Below are 19256 nucleotides of genomic sequence, written 5' to 3' on the forward strand. Positions count from 1 at the left end.
TGTACAATACTCGTGAGAAAACCATTTAGTGAAATTAACATTATAATTAATGTATTTCACATATGAAAAATGAAGCATGAGAAGGGGGGTTGGGTGGGTGGGGAGAAAAGAAAACTGCAAAAAGAAACATAAATTAATCAAACTACTAATAATTTACACAACACATTATGAACTCTTCTATCTATTTAATCACTAAATCTCTCTCATCTTTTCTGGAAATTAAACGCCCTAATGGAGAAGGCAAAGATGAAGCCAAACAGCACAGAAATCCCAACAATGATTAAAGCAACATATCCCACAAAATCGTGTTTAAATCCGAAATAACTTGTAATAAAGTGTTCAACTGTTTCATTGTCCTCTATATTTGCCTTAATATCTCCGAATTGTGAAGCAACCAATCCATATAACGTCCAAGAAATTGGACATATGTAATAATACCATCTCCACCACACCGGAATTCTCTGTTAAACAAGAAGGAAAAAAAAATGATGGAATCCAAAATAAGCCCATTTTCAAAATGAGAAAGAAAGAAGGGGTTCTGATTTCAGAATTGAGTCGTTTTAAATAATAGCAAACGCAACATTGATAAATTCAGTATTTTAGATTCTGTCTAAGAGAAACTTGTCTTCTCCCCACACATGCATTTCAAAAGACATACTATGTATCATAAAAAGTTCATATGAATGATTGTTGATTTCGTTAATTCTTGCAAGAAAATATTGAAGAATACTTACTGTTTTGGGGATGATGAATCCTGAGAAAAGGTTCCACAGAGCATAAAACGCAGAGGAAATAATGGCCGCTATGTTGTGATTCGGGGTAACGGCGACAGTCATCATACCATAGAATGTGAAGTATAGCAAGGTGAAATACATGAAGAAAAGATACCAAAAGAACTTGGAAAATGTCCATTCAAAACCAATCATGGCGTATACAATGACTCCATAGATAAGTGTTTGAATGAGAAGATTCGGAAGTTCAACCACAACCTGTGCAGAACAAAAAACATATGATCAAGAATTTGTCTTCTAATGACAGCATCTTTTTAAAATATCTCGTTTACCTGTCCAAAGGCATAGGGTAAAGCTGAGTACATTCCAGCTGCTCTTTCCCGGTAAAATACCGTTCTTTCGACAGCAACAACTGGTTGTACTGATGTAGCATTTTGTACTCCTAGAAAAAGAACAGCAGCATACATTGAACCCATTGCATTGAATATATCCTGCTTTCTTTTCCTGCAATCATATTTATATATATCATTCAACAAATATTCTCTCTTTTTGACATGCTTTCGATTTCGGTTATCTGTTTTACAGAAAATATTCTCTCTTTTTGACACGCTATGTTGAAACAGGATTGTGACAATGTGCTAACCTTTTCGAGCCAATATCCCAGAAAATCGTGCCAAACATCAGGGCAATAAATGTAGTGAACAGCAATCTAACAGCAGTGTATGGTGGATTTCTCCAATATGACCAGTGCTGTTTCCACAGACAAGCCATGCATTGTGTCCAGAAAGATTGGGAGTAACTTGTTCGAAAGTACAAATCCTTTGAACCAGGAGCTGGTACGCTAAGTTCCTTGATCAAAGCTTTGTTTCTTCTGTGAATTTTTCTCCAAAATTGGGTTACAGGTTCAGTTTAATTTTAACAATTTATGAGCTCACGGATGATGGCAGTGAAGTTTAATTTTTTGACATGGTTTTACCTGTGAAGTTCGGAGTTCTTGTATATTTCTGTGAAATCGACTCCTAAAGCAGCTTCTTGGGCCTGTTGAACTGATTTCTAACATCCATGTTGCTGGATTGTAACCATCTTTGATATTACCCACGCCATTTATTCCCTGTAGAGACGTCATAAATAGAACCCATTCAGTGATGTTACTTTAGTAGGAGTAGAGTTTCAATTTTGAATTGTGTAGTCTGGTGACTTATCAGCTCACCTCAAAGTATTGAATTAGATGAGAAGAAGTGCCGTCCTAATGGACCAACATATATTTCTTCGCCCCCTCGTTTTAGCAGTAGTAACTGCGTAGATTTATGGCACTTGATTAGTTTATCCTCGAAAACATATCAAAGAACTTCAAACTAGTTATTTTTATGCTACATCTGGTGATACACAGACCGTTGGATCATACTTCATAGAAAAAGATATACATGAAAACGATTTACCTCATCAAAAGCATCAAATATATCGATGCTAGGTTGATGGATGGTGCAGACCACAGTTCGACCTGTGTCCACTGTGTTTCTCACAGTTCTCATCACTATAGCAGCAGCTCTAGCATCAAGGCCGGAGGTTGGCTCATCCATGAATATGATTGAAGGATTGGCCACGAGCTCGACTGCAATAGTAAGCCTCTTTCGCTGCTCGGTTGAAAGACCATTCACACCAGGCAAGCCTACAAGCGCTTCTCTCAGTGGAGTGAGTTCAACTAGTTCCATTACCTCTTCAATGAACATCTGCATTCATTGTCAACTTTTAGAGTCAGATAAACTTTAGTTTAATGTTCTCTATTTTTTCGTAACATATTTTGTGGGCAGGATGAACCTTTCGTGCTGATGCATCGACCTCAGGAGGCAACCTGAGCCATGCTGAAAACTGCAAGGATTCATGAACCGTAACATGAGGTGAGTGAATGTCGGTTTGCTCACAGTATCCTGATATACGAGCAAATGTTTCTTGCTTCTTCTTATACCCAGATATAGTGATTGTCCCGTCAATATATCCACCTGTTTTTCGACCCGCTAATACGTCCATTAGAGTGGTCTTTCCTGCCCCACTGATTCCCATCAGGGCTGTCAAAACTCCCGGCCTAAAAGCACCACTTATGCCTTTCAAAAGCTCTAATCGATTTTCTTGAACACCTTGAGCTTTCATTTCCTGCATGCATAAGCATTTTAGACTAAGCTAGCTTTCAAGTTTAGGCTGAGCTTAGATTTCTTGTGTAGATACTGAATGTACCTGCGGCATTTCCACTGCATAACGGATATCATCAAAAGTGATCGAAAGAGGTTCGAAGGGTAAAATCATCCCCCTCTTCCTATTTGGATCAGCTTCACCGCTGCTTCCGACTCTTGATGACATAGACCTTGATGATACAGCTCTATATACACTGTCTTCTTGTCCTATATACGTTAGCATTTCATGTATAATTTGTCCAACGTTGAACACGAACGACTTCCAGAAGCATTTTGCAAGCTAACAACTTACCAGATGTGCTCTTTCTTCTGGATGACAACTCTACAGAATCACCCCTTTTGCTAGCATTCCTCTCTGCTAATGTTTCTTCTGACAGAATAGCTTGAGGTCTTCCAAATGCTGCATCATATAGTGTAATTTATTTCAAATAAAGGAGCCAAAGGATGAAATTAAAACACATGATGACATACATATTTAAATGAAACAAGCGCTTACGGTTGAGATAGGTTAGAGCTAAGGTGACTAAGAAATTGAATAGGAAAGTATATCCGATGATTGCTCCCACACCTATCCAGTACCATCGTGCTTCTGGAAAAATCCCTCTAGACTTCAGAACTGATACGCCAACTGATTCTGTTGAGCCATCAGGAACCTGCAGCACAAATTGTCATCATTGGTTAAGTTTTTACCAAGTTAATCTTCTTGAACCCTCCTTAAGCGCCACATGATATGAAAGATTCTCACATGTCTCCAACTCTTTCCAAGAAATTCGTTCACCGCTATGGCATTTTGTCCATACATCAGAGGCGAGGTCCAGTATCCCCATATCCACCATTTCTTGATATCATCTGAGAGAAAAGTATAGTCTCTTGTGAAAAATTCGTTATCACAAGTGATATGTTGGATTCTTGAAAAGACCCCATTTTTGTACCTACCTCTGGATAAAATGAATCCTCCTAAGACAAGAACTGTGATTAATGCACATGATCCGAATGTGTTTGCAACAATAATATTTCTTCCTAATGCCCCCACGAAACGAAAGAGCGCAGAAGCCATCTGGTTGACACATATGAGCAGAAGCAAGTGTTTGAAAAACCTGTCATTTGCAAGAATCATTGAGATGATACAAGAAAAACGTCTCCTTTTTTTCATAGTAAACTGACAACTGTTTTTACCTTCCCACATCATAATCATATCCTGTGGCATAATAAGTTATAACAACCCAAATGATAACCTCAACTAATGTGACAGGAATCTTAAGGATCCATGATGGCAGAGAGTATGCCCAAGCGGGGAAAAAAAGAAGGTCCCGTTGCTTATAAAATACAGGAAGTTTCAATATACTGAGAGCAAGTTCCGAGAATCCATTGAACATAATCATGATCAGTGCGAAAAAGAGAGCTCCCATGTAGACTCCACCGTCTGTGTTTGTGTTCTTATGCATTTCAGTTCGTAGAAATACTGTCATGGATATCAAAGCCATGAGAATAAGCTGCAAACATGGAGTAAATAACTCGTTATATATTGTTATATTGAATATAAATGGTTGAAAAAAGTTAAAGGCTTAACTATCTTACTTGAGTCATCTTGAATATGTAGACGAAAGAATTTCTTTTCATAAGAAGGAATTCTCGAGATACACAAGCTCTTAGAACCTCTTTCTTGCTAACGCCGTATTTAGCAGTGGTTAAGGCAGCAGGATGGCTCTTCTCTTTATCGAAAGGAACAGCAAGCTCGTCTCCTAGCTTCCTACCGACATGAAATGACTGAAACGCTTCGGAAAATTCTTTATCAGAAACGTAAATATAAGGCTCGTTCTTATGTATCCAGTACTGCTCTTGATCTTTCTTTGATGTCACCTATGACGTAAAAAATGTACCCATTTTTTCAAGAATATTGGTTATATATAGATAAGCATGAGGAATCAAGAAAGTAGATAAGAGATATACTTCTTGCAAGAAATCTGCTACCCCTTTTCTTTCAGGACATCTGAATCCCATATGTTCGAAGAATTCTAATATGTTTTTTCGTGGCCCTTGATACACTATATGCCCGTCTGATAGGAGAATTATGTCATCAAATAAGTCATAAGTTTCTGGTGCAGGCTGAAGGAGTGAGATCAAAGCAGTTCCTTGTAGAATATGGATGGATTGCCTTATCGAATCCACGATCTGGTACGTAGTTGAAGTGTCTAAACCTGTCGATATCTCATCCATAAACAACGCTCTTGCTGGTCCAACCATCATCTCTCCTGGATTACATGTTTATGAAACACGTGAATTCACTGAAATTGAGCTACAAGATTCATAAAATTTCATTTAACTGGCTTTACCTGTTGTCAGTCTCTTTCGTTGTCCTCCTGAAATCCCTCTAATCATTTCATCTCCAACCAAAGTATCCGCGCATATCTCAAGCCCCAGTATCTGCAAAACGGAAGTCATTATTCAAAGGCATCGTTCTTGCCGAAGGTACTTGAATTTCAAGTTGTTACCTTAAGGATGTAATCTGTCACTACGCTTGCTTCCTGCCCTTCAATAGATGAAGCCTGTATAAAACGATTAAAAAACCCGGTAAATTCTGTTGTCACGGACTAGAAATATAAATTTTCTAATTTTTCTACGAAGTTATATAACCTTCATGAACATATCAATATCAGGATCTGGTTTAATGTTTGCCTCCTTCTCTCTTCTTGACAATTCTGCTAGCATTTCTGCAAGTTCCAGACAAAATAATTCCGTCATCCTAAGCTTCCGAGATAAATCATCCAGTTCCGGAGTACACATGGTAGTTTAACATACCGTAACGAGCTCCAACTCCTTGACATCTTGCTGAAAAAGCCAGTGTTTCTCTAACTGTCAATTCACCTATGTGCAGATCATACTGGCTTATGTAAGCAGATGTTCTTTGTGGCACAAACTGTGTCATTTCACTACCATTGTACGTTACTTTTCCCGATGCCTGTGAATTCAGCAAGAATTTTAGGTACTTAGAGATGAAAATTAATTCTTTATCCTCCCAAATTCAACATCATTTTCTTTACTTTTAACTCCGGATCAAGTTTTCCAGCCAAAGCTAGCAGCAATGTGGTCTTGCCAGAATTCGGTGGCCCTAAAAGCAGTGTCATTCTGCATAACACAATCAATCAAATTGATAATGATACGAATCGTAGATGGGATTCATGATACTGAAATGACAGGAAGAACTTAGCGTTGCAAACTTGTATATTGGAAATTGGAAGCTGACAAAGTTTCCAAGAATCATTTACTCACCTTCCTGGTTTGATGATGCCACTAACATCATGAAGAATAGGCAATGGTTTTTTTCGGCTTGGCAGAATACGAAGACAGCTCAAGAATCCCTTTACAGAAATAGAGACAAAATTCAATAAAGTGCAATAGACAAAGCTGATACGCATCAAGTTAGAGCTGAATCGACCTCTAAGATGTTGACAGTGAAGTTGAATACAGTAGGCAAAGCTCTACTGCCAACATAAGCTTCCGCATCGATGCTCAAATGCTCGAACCGGACTTCAATGGTGGGAAACTCAAGACCAACTCTGAATCAACACAAATTATCAAAATCAGCTGAATCAGAAGAAAAGAAAGAAACAAGTAATGATTTTTACTTCCTGATCACCTATCGATTCGTTCTTTGAGCTTCAACAAGAACTTCTCATTCCCTTCCTCTACTATCTTCAATAGCCTTTCGACAAGATTCTTCCTTTCTACTAATCCAAGATTCTTGATATCGATTTCTCTTGATTGGCCTTCCTTTTCTTGAAGTATTCCTCTTCGTATCCGAAGATACGTCGGAAGTTTCTCTATTGCAGCCCATTTCAATGCTTCTTCGTCATCTGCTTCAAGCGAAGATCTCGAAAAAACTTCTAATCCAGTGTTCCTCCATATGTTTGAACTGCTTATACGAGCGCTGCTGACTCGAAAAATGTCGCCACCTTCCATTGATGCAGCAAGAAAAGGCTAAAACAATGGCTGATAATTTACATACTGTGATGAACTGCTGTTTCCATTCTTGAATTCAAGCTACAACAGATATCCTCTGTTGTATATTCCATGGTTCTTTTATAGGTAACAGGCAAGAAAATCCGAAACTAGTTGGATTTTATATGTTTCTTGAAATTATTTTTGCGAGGGATTTTGATTCTTTGAATCATATATTACGTCATGTGGACCACCAAATGGTAAGTCTCGTGCCCACAAAACTCTGGACAGGAAATATATCTTGGAAAACGTAGAAATCGATTATTTAAATCAAATATCAAAAAATAAATATATGTTACCTATTCAAAAAAATTATTTAATATTTATTTGAAAATTAAAAAAGAAAAGTAAAACTTATGTGACACGGTCTCACGGGTCGCATTTTGTGATACGGATATCTTATTTGGGTTATTCATGAAAAATTATTACTTTTTATGCTAAGAGTATTACTTTTTATTGTGAATATCGATAGAATTGATCCGTCTCACGGATAAAAAATCATGAAACTCTCTCACGACAAACCTAATATAAAAAAAAGTCAACGTAACCTGCTATATTGTTTTGATCATGGATTGTGCAAGGATAGATGTGATGCAATCTCAAGTGGTGAGAAATTAAAAAGATTCTTGACTGGGTTAACTCAACAATGCCACGTCTTTGATATTTCAAATTTTACATGTGATCTTTAAATGTCCTACTTATATATATATATATATATAACAACCTCACGTCGACCGGGGCCATAAAATTACTTTTAGGTTAGTTTGTTAAATTTTGAAAAGCAAATTAATTTGATAGAGATTTCATAAAAATACAATAAATTGATTTTAAAAAATCCTAAATCAAATGGAAGTGTTTTTTTTTAAAATAAAAAATAAATTAAATGATGTACATGTTTGGAGACACAAAAGAGATTTCTTTCTTCTTAAAAATGTTTGAAAACTCTAAAAAAAAAAGTGATTATATATATTTTTTCTATATGTTTGTGAAGGAAAAGTATATAATCATATTTTGACATATAGAAAGAATTTAGTAGGATAAGAGATTTTCAAATAAAGTAAAGATATTTTATGAAAGAGATAATTATATTTTTGATGTCGTATAAAATTTTTTAGTTTTGATCATGATAAAAATGAATTTACATTTTTATGAGTAGCCGGTAGGTCACACGAATTTTTATCTGTGAGATGAGTCAACCCTATCGATATTCACAATAGAAAGTAATATTCTTAGCATAAAAAGTAATATTTTTTCATGGATGACCCAAATAAGATATCCGTCACACAAAATACTACCTATGAGACCGTCTCACACAAGTTTTTGTCCATTTTTATTCTCGTAAATTACCTATTTTCTTTTTCCTTTTTTAGTCGTGTTAATGGTACACTTGCAATTTAGTCCAGTAATTTGCATATTTTTTATTTTCATTTTCGGTCGTATTAAAGCTGAATTTGCATTTTAGCCTTGTAAATCGTATTTTTTTTATTTTTATTTTTTTACCAAAGTATGTCGTGTTTCCTTCCAAATAATATTTAAAAAAATCACGCATTTGCAAGTTTACTTCCAAAAATTCATGTCAGCACCTACGTCGCCATATCAACAATTTTGGTAGACACGACAGGCTCCGATAAAAAATGGACAAAAATTGAAAAAAAAAACATTTAAGTTAAAAGACTAAAAATATAAATTCATCCTTAACATGACCAAAATGGAAAAAAAAAAAATATATATATATATATATATATATATAGATATATATATATATAAGTTAAAAGACTAAATGTACAAAAACATCATTAACATTATAAAAAAATTGCAAGTTATGAAACTAAAAATGCAAATTTATTTTTAACAAAACCAAAAGTGAAAATCAACTAATTTCAAGACAAAAATATATATATTTTTTTCCTTTTCTGAAATTTGTATTTCGTTGCATGGATAGTATCTGTATTCAACTACAAGTAATTAATTCATTACATGTTAAAAATATCGAATTCCAATGTGAGATATACTATATTTATACAAATTCTCTTTATTAGGGATATGTTTCTTTTCAAGATCACATAATATAATATAATATAATAGGTGAACTCTAGAAAATAATTATGAGTTACATGAATTCTTTGCATCACTCGTGAATTTTCCACGCTCTTTGATTTCTTTGTCTGCCAAAGGATAAACAATTTGATCGAGAAAGAAGATTTTGTGACATCCTTTAATGAGAATGGTCTGTAAGATGATTATTATGATGCCATGGATGACGAATATATATGCGAACGATTCAAATCAAAACATGGAGTTTGAGTCACATATATGTATCTCATTACGATTTTGGTCATTTATATAGCTTTCAGGCTTTGTCATATATCTTTGAATTTTTGGTACTTTAGTCATTATTCATCGAAAATGTTGATCAGATAGACATTGCACACGTCAGCGGCACATATAAAAAAAGACCAAGATTGAAAAAAAAAAAAAAAACAAAAAAAACAAACAAACACAATGAACTAAAACTAAAATCCGTTAAAATAGAAGATCAAAATCACAAAAAAAAAAAAAAAAAAAAAAAAACTAAAAAAAATAGATATATAGTGTGTGTGGAATTTACCGAGAGTTATTTGATCATACATATGCATCGAGTTTAGATTTTTTGTAGTACAACATGATTAATACATGAGTCATGCGACATGTACAACGAGCTTTGTACAATAATTTATAACACAAAAAATTTAATACAAAAATTTCTTTAATATAATGATAAATTCAATACAAAATTTCATGAGATAATAACAAAATATCACGATATAATTGTTGTAAATATAAATATACGATATATTTGTTGGACCTTTAGTATTATTATGAAGTACTCTGATATTTTTCATTGTTTTAATCAACATTAATTATTTTAAAAAAATGATTAATGTCAATTATTTTTTTATCATTTTACAAAGCTCATTTCCATGTCAATCCCAAATGTTTTTGTTTTTTTCTTTTTCTTTCTAAAGTTGAATCTTGGTCTGGCAAAAACTTGTGTGAGACGGCCTCACGAGTCGTATTTTGTGAAACGGATCTTTAATTAGGTCATCCATGAAAAAGTATTACTTTTTATGCTAAAAATATTGATTTTTATTGTGAATATCAGTAGGGTTGACCCGTCTCACAGATTAAGATCTGTGAGACGATCTCAGATGAAACTCACTCTCCTGGTATATAAAAAAAATTTATCCTACAATGATTTTATTGAACCTAACCAAACTATTAAAAATACATGTATGTATTAGTATATCACTTCTCATCTCATCATGTAACCAATTTGTCCTCTACTTGTGGAGAATCTTTCTCCTTGAAAAAAGAATGAACGACTTTGTGTTCAAAATACAAAAAATAAATTAATGAATTGGATATTGTAAAATGATTGTAAATAAAAAAAAATATATATATAAAGGTAAAATAAATAATTTTAAACTTGCAAAATAGCATCAAGATTAGAGAAATTGGAATCAAGATTTGCCAATAAGACAAAACATCTTTTAAAAACAGATACTTGTTCTATAGTTGATACTCCCCCATTTCCCACAAAAGAATCAATGATAATTATAATGCAGAGAGGTCAAACATTTCGCTCGCTAAATGCCACAATAATAAATTAATAAATACATGAGCAAGTTTCCCTATATATATATATATATATATATATATATATATATATATATATATATATATATATATATATATATATATATATATATATAATATATATATATATATATATATATATATATATATTATATATATATATATATATATATATTATATATATATATATATATATATATATATATAATATATATATATATATATATATATATATATATATATATATTATGTATATGTATACATAAGCGATTTTTGTTAAAGTTTTTTTTATTTATATATCAGAATTAATAAAAATAATAGTTATTATTAAATAAAGTTTATTAAATAAAAATATTCCAACCATTTTGATTATAATACCTTGAAATGCTCAGTTGACAGGGATATCCTCATATCCCATGCCCATTGCCTCTCCAAAATCTCTAATTATTATATACAATTTAAATTAATTATTTATAAATAAAACCATTGAGAACTAAAAATAATGGTTGGAAAAAAAAATTAAAAAAAACGTAAAATTAATTGTTGATTTACTTCCCATACATGTGTACTAAATCCCCATGAATCCACGGAAGATTTGTCGGCTCCACGGTCAACTTTATTTGTCTTAAAATAATATATAGATTCACGCATCCTACTCTAACACAAACATTAAACAATTTCTGCAAAAATCTCTCGTAATTTTCAAAATTAAATTATTTAGCTGACATTTTTGGGAATCTTTTTTTTTAAAAAAAATGGCAAAATATCATATTATTCTAAAGATTTACAGATTTTAATTGTTACTAATTATGAGTTTAGGTCCATAGGTTGTTGAAAAATTGAATTATCTAATGTATTTTAAAAAGCGAAACCAACTTAGTTATGCTTTTTTATTTATTTAATTATTAAAGTGGAAAAAGAATGTGAGTGGTAATAATTAGCCAACCACTCCCACAAGTCACACCTTTATTGTTATTCTTTTATTAATTAATGATGATTATTCTTTGAATATACCTATGATTGGCGATTATTATGTAATTAACATTAATTAAAGAATGAAATTTTTTGGAAAGGAGAATATTTTTTGTTGCATTAGAGTTTTAGGTGCCTTTACTTTAGGAGGAATCTTATTTATTACTTTATCGATAAATACTAATGACATTATGCTTTTGGAATTTAGAAACAAGAAATGAAAATCTACTTCTTGCCTCGTTCTCGAAATATGAGGTTGGGCAAGGTTAAACTTATTACAAAGGACCTTCTCCTATATCTATTTATAAAACTCGAACCCTGACCCGGTGTTACACCCGAGCTCGAGGTTAGTCAATACCGACATTATTTTACAACTACATAATTGAAAATAACAAGCCACGTCTATCAAAATCTAGTCAATCAGTTTATCTATCATAATCGACATTGCCTTTACAACATAAAAACACCCAAATAAATGAAATAAAATTTGCGAAAACATCTTATAACTTGAATTAAAATAAACGCAACAATCTTCAGGGGTCGCCTTTGTCACTAGCCCCAAAATTCCTCTTGTTCCTCTTCATCAACTTGTTATTCAGACTTATCTGGGGAGGGAGAATAAGAGTGTGAGTAATATGATTATCACTCAACAAGTGAGGGTCGTTCGAGTACATACATAATAAATACACATGATCTTCAAAAAACATCATATCGTGCATAACATGGTTCGTAATTTTTACTAAGGGTAATGCCATATAACTGTTAAAATCACATCGTATAAGGGCCATAAAATTATCGTATGTTAAGATTTCATCCATATCCAATTAATCCTCGTGTATTCATTGAAAATTTCGAATATTATATATTATTAATATTTTCGAATTTATTATTTTACGAATTCAAAAATATATTTTTATACATGTCTATAATTAAATAAATAATTACATACCAAAAATCATGGTTCTCACACTCTAACCCAATCGAAACTCCATATCATATGAACCAATATTTGCAAATGAAATTGGAGATAATAGTTTTGACCGAACTGGGACAGTCCTTATATAATTTACAATACGAGTATCCGAGCTCGAAAATGGGAACTAAAATCAAGAGTAATTGAGCTCTAACTCAATAAAATTGCATTATTTTTGTTACTATTTTTATGATGTTGTGACTTACATCTAAAAAAACATTTAATAACTTTTGAAATATTAATATTCTTACATAAAGATTAGGAGGTGTTCCATTTATTTTTTTAAAGGAAGAAAAATATTTATATTTTGGACTTTTTTAATGATGAATTATTTTGAATTTTTTGCCTCCATAATAAAATATCTATCTACATATCTTACCCTGAGAGAGGTTTTTTCTAATATTATTATCTGCTTTTGAATTTCATATGTTTTCTCCTATTTTTTTATCAAGTAATTATATCAATAATTTTAAAATTACTTATACATCAAACCTATTTTAATCATTACATTTTTTTCCAGTTTTTTTCATTTGTTATACTTCGAAATTCAGGCGTACATTCATTCTCATTAACAATTAATCCATACACTTAATTATGTTCCTTAAGCAAAATAGATATACGTAGAGAAACCAAGTGAGACTTAAAAAAAATAAAAAAATATATTGGAGTTAGACCCAAAACATGAACGACTCACATAAACAAAATAAGAAAACCGTAGGAAAAAAATGCAAGCATGAAAGCGATTATTAAAATCAAATCCGACAACGAAAAAGAAACATAGAAAATTAGAAATTAGATATGATGATTTGTGAATTTAATCGAAGAAAAAACTTGAAAAATAAAATAAAAAGATGAAAAATACCGAAAGATTCAAAAATCATACAAGGAAATGATTGAAGAGACTAAATATAATTGTTTAAATTGATAAATAAGTTGTGAAATAATATTAATTATTGAATAATTTGTGAAAACTTTATGTGTACGTCTATTTGCAAATTTATGATCAAAATTCACAATGTATTTAAGTTTGTTACACACATGCAACACACATACTTTGTTACAAGTACATATAAATATATGACTTCTAATTGTGAATTTTCTAATATACATTTTTTCATTTAAGTTAGTAAATTAAATCAATATTTTTTATTTATTGTACATCTTAAATTACTTTGAATATTAATGCATATTGAATTCATCAATTTACCAGTAATTTTTTCTTTACTGCTACTAAAATGAGTTAATTTCTTAACTGATGCTAATGAATATTTTATATTTATATCTTTTTTGTTTATTTTACATATAAATACATAACTTTTATAATAAATTTATTTTTAAATATGAATTAAGAAGCATCATACATGATGTATGCATTGAAATATGTTAAATATTATTTGTAAGAATATTTTTTAATGTAAAATATTAATTAAATTATTCTGTGATTGTGGTTTTACAATAATTTCCTCAGATTATATTTTTAATGATTTCTTTTAATTGTGGTTTTGTTACTTGTACACTCATTGCGCGAAGTAGAAAACTTGCTGCTATGTATGGATGTAAGCCGCTTTAATTTTTAAAATATAAATAACAAAATTTGTGAGTTCTTCAACATTATTTTTCATTTTTTTCATATTATTTTAAACATATAATATTATTTTTTAAGAAATTTTAAAATTTATATATTTAATTTAATTTATTTTATTAATTAATATCCATAAATTTGTGAAACTCTTGAAAATTTCTAATAAAATTTTTAATATTTCACATATAAATAATAAATTTTGTGAATTCTTCAACTCCATATGTTTCCAACTTTCTTAGACTATTATAATTACATTAGAATATTATAAAATAATTTTTTAAGGACTTAAGAATTTTTTATACATTTAAATTAATTTTATTAATTAATATAAAAAAATCTATGAAACTTTTGATATTTTATGTAGGCAATAAAAAATGCTAACTTGATTTAAGTAATAATTAAATAAATAGTAGCTCAATATTTTAGTAATTTCACTTATGATTCATTATGTGTTATGTTAATATTTAACATAACAATGTTTTTAAAATTAAATATCTTGTTATTATATATTTTGTAATTCAATTTTCAATTGCGTTATAAATATAATACACATGATGATTGTATTAGAGTTATTTTACTACTAAGTTAAATAAGTTATGTTTATCAATTCATTGTGCATTATTACTACGATTTCAATTTAATAGAGTATAGGTGAGGGCATAGGACTCTCACCCTAATAATTAATATTTGTGTTCAAATTATTATTATTAATTAAAATTATTTTGTTTTTAATGAAATTATTTGATTAAAATGAATATACTTGATTGGGAGAAATGATTTTTCATGTAAAGTAACATTCATATTGGATTTGTTAGGTGCAATAATTATTCATCTTAGGTATAACAATCGAAACGTGACATTTGAGTTGCTTTACGATTTTAAAATATTTTAGTTAACATTGCACCATTATCACCGATTATAACTTTTAATAAAGCGGCAAGTGCATGATCCTATAATTGGTATGTATCAGAGCCAAAATCATAAGATCGATTATCATAGATTGCAAGGAGTGTAATTATTGAGAGTGATATTGTTGGAGTGCAATAATTGTCCTTGCTGGATACATCGATCGAACCATAACGATTGGACTGCTATATCATTTAAAATATTTTAGTTGCTGTGAGGCCCATTTACTCTAACGACAATTAATGATCAAACAATAATGGTTTGACTTAAAACTGCAGCGGAAAAAGGTTTAAAATACTTTAAAACGGACCTCAGGGCCTAGAAAAATTTCGGCATGACCTCCCCGTAAGTAGGACATTCCGAAAACTCAAACAACAGTTTATATCAAAATATACTCCAACTAGAGTCATTAAAACAACAACCAAAGTCAACAACCTATAGCCGCACTGGCCAGGACTAAACAGAATTTAAAACTTACCAAATATCCACCAGATCAAGAATATCACAGAGTCGCCTCAGAACATAACCAGAACAACCAAATATCAATACAGATACACAGGGCATCTCCCCGGCAAATAAACTACAATACGATACTGAAACAAACTCAAGACATACATATATACTAACTGGGAGACTCCACTGAACTAAACCAAGCAATCCAACCTCAATCCCGAGCTCCACTGGCGGAACTTCGGCCTGATGCTGCAAAACGACTCGGGAGATCTACCATGGTGCCCAAAAAGCAACCACAGCAGCCCCCCCAGTAAACAACTGAGGTTAGGATTCTGGTATGAAACAGTTCAACAATAACATCAATAACATAAATCATGCATAATCATATAATGAAATGTAATATGCAATGCATGAAAGGCTCAACGAATAATCGGGATAACAGGAGCCAACAAACGGTATGATAACAACTGGAATAATGCTCGAGCAACAACACAGGGGAGCTACATCGTCATGCAGCTAAACCGCCCTGCCAAGTATGCGAGGTATGCCAAGCTGTGCTGAATAACACCCCTGACTCGGCCTCCATACAGCTGATACGCTAAAACAGGATGGCACAACAGAACGAACTAGATGACACAATCCCAGCGCTCACCTCAAAAGGCTGCACTAACCACGGGATTGTTCAATCACATCTACGGTCTCATGTGCATAGGCCTATCAGCCACACAATGATCCCGAGATAAACAACAGTGCCAGATAACAACGGATATCAACAATGGCTAACAAGAACGATAGGGCTCAACATGAATGTCATAACAGTATGCCCAATGCTAAATGCCAATAATATGTCATAATAATAAACATATATCACAACGAAGGCATTTAACAATTTACAACATTCAACAAGTCATAAACACGATCCATGTAACACAGAATGACAATTAAACATAATTTATGTTTTACCGTCGTATGTTACCGAACTGTAACATACCTAAACCGACTTTAAAATCACAACAAGCTCAACTTTAATCTCCTCGACCTAACAATGATAAAAATAGGTCGAATAATTCACAATTCGCCAATAAAACTAAATTAATCCAACTTATTGATTTTTAATTATCAAAACTTAATTCCTAACTCCAAACAATTCTGAAATTTCAACAAAATAACCGTAATTCTCCAAAATAATCAAACGATTAACTCGATACTAATTCACAAACTCCTCGATTTATACCTCAAAGCTCTCCAACGATTGAACCTACAATATAAAGCCAATATATACGTCAATATAATGCATTAACATCGACAAGGCGAAATTAAATCGAAGCGAGTCAAATTACACTTCGGGGCAGCCTACTTATGCACCGAAAAATCTGGAATTGGATCCAAAATTACCAAGATCGAAGTATAAACTAGTCGCTAGCGGTCCAATGTTGCTACTCGCCGGAAAAGACGCCGGAAAACACTATTCACGACCAAAAACCGAACTGAAAACGAGCTGGAAAATGCAGGAACAACAAGGTAAGATTTAAGCTTCAAATCCTTGCTCAATATACTCCAAAGAACCAAGAAAAAACCAAGGAATAGCTCACCTAAACTCGAACAAGAAATTCGAAAAAGAGCAGTCCCAAAACAGGGCTCGATTGGGGCTGAAACGAGCATCAAAAGTGGCGATTCATGGTTCAAAACGAAGCTACCGATGTAAGGAAGACAACCCCTCAAACCGTTCGTGATTTGGACGCCGGACGGATGAGATATCGCGTTTTTCCCACGGCTGCTACAAGAGTGACGGGAATTGGGTTTGGGGAAAAGTTTCTTTCTCTTTCTTCAAGACAAGTTGTGTGTATGTATATGTATATTAGTTACTAAAAAAAAATAGTAACACATGCCCAATAATCTCGGTTTGTATTTATTTTGCTCTCGTGTGTTATTTAAACTCTATATGTATTTTATATCGTTAAATTCTCTGATATTTTAAAATACATATTTTTAACACACTTCTTGAATTTATTTGGCATAAATAATTATTTTAATTTACAACTCAATAATTATTCTAATTATGCCAAAATTATCGGATAATTAATTACAGGGCCTTACAGTTGCAATGTTACTATCAGTTATAGCTTTGGTAAAACGACAAATATCTATTCCTACAATTGGTATACTAGTTAATGTTACGTGTTCAATTCTCATTGATTGCTAATAATGTAATTGTTAGGGTACAATAATAGTCCATGCTGGATAGAACAATCGAAACGTGACGCTTAAGCTATTGTATAATTTTAAAATATTTGAGTTAACGTTTAAGGATTGCTACCAAAAGTTATAACTTTTGGTAAAACGACAAACACTTTATCCTACGAGATTTTTTTTTAAATTTGACATTATTCAAAATATTGTTTTACTATATATTATATTTTAATGAGACATATATTTTGTGCGTGTGTATATATATATTCTAAATTAGTTTTTGAATTATGTGTATATATGCATATTTTTTCATATTTTATGATGTTATGACTTAAATATAAAAAAAAAGTTTAGTAATTTTTGAAATATTAATATTTGTTCCTAAAAATAGGACTTGTTCAATTAGCGTTAGCCGGAAATTAATATATCTTGGTCGAATTGATGATTATTTCGAAAAGAAATGTTTCGTGTAGTTTTGTTAATATGATCTTTCCACACAACAGTATCCCAAAAGTGTTTTAATACTATATAATATTACAAATCAAACACATGTCCATTCAAAGCGTTTGTAGTCCAACGGTTAGGATAATTGCCTTCCAAGCAATAGACCCGGGTTCGACTCCCGGCAAACGCATCTCTTTTCTTTTTATACAGCTATATATATATTTTTAATTTTAATTTTTATTTTTTTTACTTTCCATGTAATTCCGTCAATATTCCAATTATGGTGCAAACGATATTTGTTCTCCATTTTGGATTCGTGTGGGTTGGCTCCCAATCATTTTGCTTTGGATCGGCTTTACTGTCTGGGCATGTACTTGCTTTGGCCCTCCGTCTGGTTCTACAAAAGATCAATGGGTATGTGTGTATTTCTTCAATATACATTGGATGAAGATTATAAATTTTGGAAGTTATCACACCAAATTATATATGGTGCAAGATATGCAGGGACGGAGCCAGAATCTGCTGGAAATTGAACCGGAGAGAGCCTGAATCTGCTGAAACTGGTCCACGTTAGCTCCGACTCCTCCAATCCCCGTCCACCTCTTGTTTTCCGATGTAGCCAAGGATTTTGGCGTGAAATGTATTTTGTATGGATCTCCCACGCCTAAATCTTTGGTTATCAGAGGATGGAGGGATGGAGATTAGAGGTGATTGGGGCTCAGGCTTGAATCAGTTTCAACGGATCCCATGTTCTCTCCGCCTGATATGATGGTTTCTGGTGAAAGCCCCCCCTTGTCTCCGGTACGTTTTTCGAAAATTTTGCTTATAAAAGGAACAAAAAAATTACGATTGCCCGATTTGAGCTTGATTGATTGTCATTCTGGAATTTGTGTTTGGATTTGCGTGAATGAGATGATTTGTGGATTCTAGGATTCTTTCGCACTTTTTTACCTCACCAAGTAGTAAATTTTCAAGATATTTAAAAGCTTTTTCAAGAAATAACACCTGAAATTTGTTGTCGTTCTAAAGAAAAGTGGGTGCACATGATTCTATGATTATAACGAATGTACATTATCCATTGGATGGAGATGAGGATTTGGCAGGATACATGAGACTTCTAAGAACACGTCAAACCTGTCGTGGATTCAAATCTTGTTGTCAAGCTAGGCACTTATGGACTG

The 19256-nt window shown here is 32.1% G+C and overlaps 1 protein-coding gene, 2 long non-coding RNA genes and 1 other non-coding gene across 7 annotated transcripts; 2 read left to right on the top strand and 2 right to left on the bottom strand.

Annotated features, from left to right (window-relative positions):
• Positions 1-116: 116 nt before the first annotated feature.
• LOC140811602 (pleiotropic drug resistance protein 1-like) lies at positions 117-7124 on the bottom strand. The gene is given in 26 exon segments (XM_073169589.1): positions 117-461; positions 735-989; positions 1064-1235; positions 1375-1602; positions 1708-1769; positions 1771-1842; positions 1942-1968; positions 1970-2026; positions 2171-2461; positions 2550-2882; positions 2964-3127; positions 3213-3320; positions 3417-3573; positions 3666-3769; positions 3857-4017; positions 4097-4413; positions 4499-4780; positions 4871-5172; positions 5254-5344; positions 5413-5466; positions 5555-5631; positions 5720-5879; positions 5962-6046; positions 6191-6279; positions 6357-6477; positions 6558-7124. Coding segments are annotated over 26 exon segments (4350 nt in total). The 5' UTR covers positions 6881-7124; the 3' UTR covers positions 117-203.
• Positions 7125-15442: 8318 nt separating this feature from the next.
• Positions 15443-17520, bottom strand: LOC140812897 (uncharacterized). 4 transcript variants are annotated; one of them, XR_012113777.1, is made up of 4 exons: positions 17034-17520; positions 16782-16939; positions 16676-16699; positions 15443-16480 (listed from the first exon to the last, which is right to left on the bottom strand). It is a non-coding gene; the product is annotated as an uncharacterized lncRNA (long non-coding RNA). The 4 variants fall into 4 exon arrangements; XR_012113775.1 differs by having other exon boundaries at positions 16837-16939; positions 17034-17508; XR_012113776.1 differs by having other exon boundaries at positions 15443-16699; positions 17034-17519.
• A 673-nt stretch (positions 17521-18193) lies between these two features.
• Positions 18194-18265, top strand: TRNAG-UCC (transfer RNA glycine (anticodon UCC)). Its single transcript has one exon. It is a non-coding gene; the product is annotated as a tRNA-Gly (tRNA).
• Positions 18266-18338: 73 nt separating this feature from the next.
• Positions 18339-18905, top strand: LOC140811971 (uncharacterized). The gene is made up of 2 exons (XR_012113580.1): positions 18339-18489; positions 18580-18905. It is a non-coding gene; the product is annotated as an uncharacterized lncRNA (long non-coding RNA).
• The last annotated feature ends 351 nt before the right edge of the window (positions 18906-19256 follow it).

The sequence above is a fragment of the Primulina eburnea genome, chromosome 14, assembly GCF_022965805.1.
Source record: "Primulina eburnea isolate SZY01 chromosome 14, ASM2296580v1, whole genome shotgun sequence".
Taxonomy (NCBI): Eukaryota; Viridiplantae; Streptophyta; class Magnoliopsida; order Lamiales; family Gesneriaceae; genus Primulina; species Primulina eburnea.